Genomic DNA, 3,961 nt, shown 5'->3' with positions numbered 1-3,961 from the left:
CCGTGTTATGTGCTTTGGCTCTTACATAAATTTTACGAATATGAAATTCTATCCTGAAAGTGACGCGAATTATCTAAATAAACTTCAAGTGGAAGCCTCGATGAGCAAGGATCTTGATTTGCCGGGTAGCAATTGTTTAATCAAAAAAGGTTGCAAGGAAAACAGAAGAATCGCAGAATTATTGCGAGAGAACCATTCTAAATTTTTATTCACTCATCAAATATCCGAATCAAATTATTCATTAAATAATGTTAAAATGCTAAATCAACAGCATTTGTTACATGTTGTTGTATTTTTTGCCTCTTGCAACTTGCAAATAATATTGTGCAACTTCATAAAAATGATATTATGTAATTGTAGTAAATACATACGATAAAATATTTTATATAATACATTATATACATAATATTATAGGATACGACCAATTCTATTCAATTGAGTGTTATTATATATATACTATCGCACGCGAATGAAATCTGCGAGTCCAATATATTCTTCCTCACATTTTGACTACGTAAGAGTCTGTGTCATAAAATATATCTGTCCAGCATTATCCTAATTCTATTCGGATGTTATATATATTATTCCAAGAACGCGGCATCAATTTATTCTTCCGCTGTGATCCATTTATATGCACGCGTCGCTAGAAAACGACATATTTTGATTGCATATAATATTATTTTCTTCATTCAATACAATTATTCCTAACATACATATAAAATTCCATCTTTTCTATCTTTCTCGAGTTCTTTATCAAATTGAACGCGCAATTATTGCTTACAAAATAGAACAATATAATAATTAATATAATATGTACGATAGACTATTAGATAGACTATCTTAATCTTCTTATGCTCTCATAAATTTTCAAATATCTTTAAATTTTTCGATCATTCCAATTTATAAAGTAAAGACAATATTATTGTAAACAATTAAGTTGATAAGAAAAATTAAGAACGCTATCGTACATAAATAAACACCAGATAATATTTCAAACCTTTATAATATTTAGGAATAATAATATCTATAATTATAATTCCTATATAATAATATCTGTTACTATTTCTAATTTATGTTATTCCTAAATTCGATTGAGCATCGCAATGTGAGAAAGTCCATAAAACTACTCGCACGATCATTGTTTTTTTGACAAAATTGGGGAGAGTCTCTTGGCTACCAAAACTGCCTGTCGATGTTCCTGGCCTACTCTCTCACTGTACTTCTTTCCATTGAACTCGAACTCGTCGTACGAGACTTCCAACAGCACGTCGAAGTGCAGTTTCATCGCGATTCGATACGAGTAATTGGACGTCATGATTGCGGAGACTAAGGCCGGCACCGCGTCGGCGTTCGTCACCTCGTCACTGCCGTGTATCGTGATGGGTATTCTCACGTTTTTATCGCGTCTCAACTCCTCACCGAGTTCCAACGACGAAGTGATTAGCATCTCGCCTATACGTCGTTTCCCGTAGGTGGGTAAAGTCGCTATAAACATAATCTCGAGGATGCAATCGACGTAATAATGCTTGAAGAGATTTACTCGCGAATCTACATTTATCATGAAGTCCACCAGAGCCTTCGACGATTTGTACCGACAGTTGTCACTGAAGCGCTCGAAGAAACTTTTCTCAGAGCTGTTGGCGGACACCTGAAAAATTAGCTTAGTCATCAGAATAACTGTCAAAAACACTTGAGGTATAACAACCTAGGAACATCAATGCTAACTAACCGTGTGTGGCAAAGGTTTGATTATAGATTATACAAAAGTATAGAAACTAATCTATTTTCAATAATTCGAAAAAACGCTTTTCGCAGTACAGAACATTATACTGAAAAGTTGCTTTCACTCACTTGAATTTTGTTGAACGCGACACCGACAACTTCGTTAGTAGTAATGTCGATAGCCACGACACTCACACCGTCCTTAGCCGCGTATAAACAGAGCTCCTCGAGTTCTTCGGATGCTCCCGGCTCAGAATTCAATTCCACGCCTATGGATACGGATTCGTAGAGGAAAAAGCTCTTTCTTATCACATCGAGAGCACCCTCCAAGGTCTCATCCGTTAAGGACTCGAATTCTATCTGACCATTCTCCGTCGAGCCCCAAGGCCGATAGTGGGACATCCTTTTACGCGTGTTGCTAAAATATAAGCGCGTTTCCGTTGGTGATTATTTCGAAGAGAGCAAAACCAAAAACACTTTAGTGACACTGTCGAGTGAGATTGGCCTCGATGACATACATGCATGTTGAGCTACTCATAAAAATACATACTTATTTTATATAGAGGTAACGAAAAGTATCATGATTTTTCAGGAGAATTTTTGACGAGTGTGATGAAATAACGCGATCTTGATGCAGCGAGCGATAGTGCATGTTCGTCAAGTCAAAGAGTATCAAGTTCCTAGATAAATGCAAATGATAGCTTGTTTTACACTAACGTAAATACTTTCCACCGAGAAATTTATAAAATCCACATATTTCAATAACATTTTTATATACTGCTGATGCAGAAACTATAATGTTAAAAGTATTACGTAAAAAATATTAAGAAAAATTATTATAGATAGAATAGCGATTGTAATTGGAAACTTCTTCAGAAATACAATTGCCGGTGCCTGCTCCGATCTGCCGTTGATCTAATTGTTATATTTATCTGCCGTTGATCTAATTGTTATATTTATTTAACTTTAGTTAGATTGAGTTAAATTTTGATGCTTTAACACACTAATCGTCAACTTAACAGTCAAGAATTACCTCATTTTGCCAGGGAGATCTTAGCGCGGTCAAGAATATTATTTTATTTCGACACGGAGGTCTTAACACAGTGACCGTTTGTCGTATACTGAGTAATTTACCGATCACCGCGCTCGCGTTGATACCATAATGAAAGTTAACGACTCTTGAATGGCCTCAAAAGAGAGAGACTATATTTAGCCTCAGGCGCAACAATGTTTGGAATTCAGAGATACGGGGGAACCGAGGAACAAGCACAAAGTATTTAACAAATATGTATCATTAGATAATAATAAACATAATAATATGCAGCAATAAATGCAACTTACTGTAGAAAGACTGATTTCTTCGATTACGAGTGTCTCACGCGTATAAACGGGCATCCAACGTGCCTATATAGATAAGCACGATCCTGATAATATTGTATTGTAGGTATATGTTGACAATGCGCAATGCACACACTCTAACGCGACGTAATGACATTTGCTCTTCGAGAGGCTGCACTTTCTCTCGTCGCATTCGCCACCGCGGCCTTTTAATCCGTTCGCGTGTTTATGCAACTCCCTTCTATCGCGGCTCCGATTATTTTGTCCGAAGACATTGACCTCTGTTTGATGGATATACATGTAATCTGCATTGAAATAAGAAACGCAGCGCGGCATCATTCTCTCTGTCGCTCGATAGAATTCATTCACTTCACTTATTGTTAGAATCATTCTCTCACAATGAGATATGGGTGACTCTCGATTAGACACGCATGAATCCCCTCCTCGAACTTAATCAAAATGTTTCACGTTCTGAACGTTCTGCACTGGCACGTTCGTGACGCGTATATGCGAGTAACTGATTATGCAAGAAAATAATTTATGACGCATTTATAGTTGTATGTTAACAATAATAATTATGCGGAGATACACTTACAATTAGAACATATATTATATGGCTAATTTTGAACTTTTGACCGTCGATGAAAACTGTGCGATGAAAAAAACATCGTGCGAGAGCTCGGAAATGTGTAATTTCGACATTGATAGAGTCGTTAGCGGAAAGCATTTATTTTGAAAGTCATAAATTAGCCAAAAACAGTTATTTGAAGTCGTTCGAATGAGATAGCGAGATGTTTAGTTTTAGCTTCAGCAAGGAATTTCAGTCAGATGGCCTATAGTCACTCTTATCATTTACTTGACAAATTATCTATATCAGTCATGGGTTATAGGTCTTGGAGAG

At 36.3% G+C, this 3,961-nt stretch overlaps 1 protein-coding gene across 2 annotated transcripts; it reads right to left on the bottom strand.

Moving 5' to 3' along the window:
• Positions 1 to 178: 178 nt before the first annotated feature.
• Positions 179 to 3,457, bottom strand: LOC139825047 (uncharacterized). Of its 2 annotated transcripts, none has more exons than XM_071797590.1 (3): positions 3,064 to 3,457; positions 1,852 to 2,140; positions 179 to 1,648 (listed from the first exon to the last, which is right to left on the bottom strand). In XM_071797590.1, the coding sequence occupies exons 2-3, from the start codon at positions 2,122 to 2,124 to the stop codon at positions 1,136 to 1,138; spliced, it is 786 nt and encodes a 261-aa protein (XP_071653691.1). In that variant the 5' UTR covers positions 2,125 to 2,140; positions 3,064 to 3,457; the 3' UTR covers positions 179 to 1,135. The 2 variants fall into 2 exon arrangements, with proteins under 2 accessions (XP_071653691.1, XP_071653690.1); XM_071797589.1 differs by lacking the exon at positions 3,064 to 3,457 and adding an exon at positions 2,756 to 2,960.
• Between the last annotated feature and the right edge of the window lie 504 nt (positions 3,458 to 3,961).

Source organism: Temnothorax longispinosus, unplaced genomic scaffold, assembly GCF_030848805.1.
Source record: "Temnothorax longispinosus isolate EJ_2023e unplaced genomic scaffold, Tlon_JGU_v1 HiC_scaffold_825, whole genome shotgun sequence".
Taxonomy (NCBI): Eukaryota; Metazoa; Arthropoda; class Insecta; order Hymenoptera; family Formicidae; genus Temnothorax; species Temnothorax longispinosus.
Note: the sequence above shows the minus strand (reverse complement) of the source record. Positions and strands in the feature narration are given on the sequence as shown.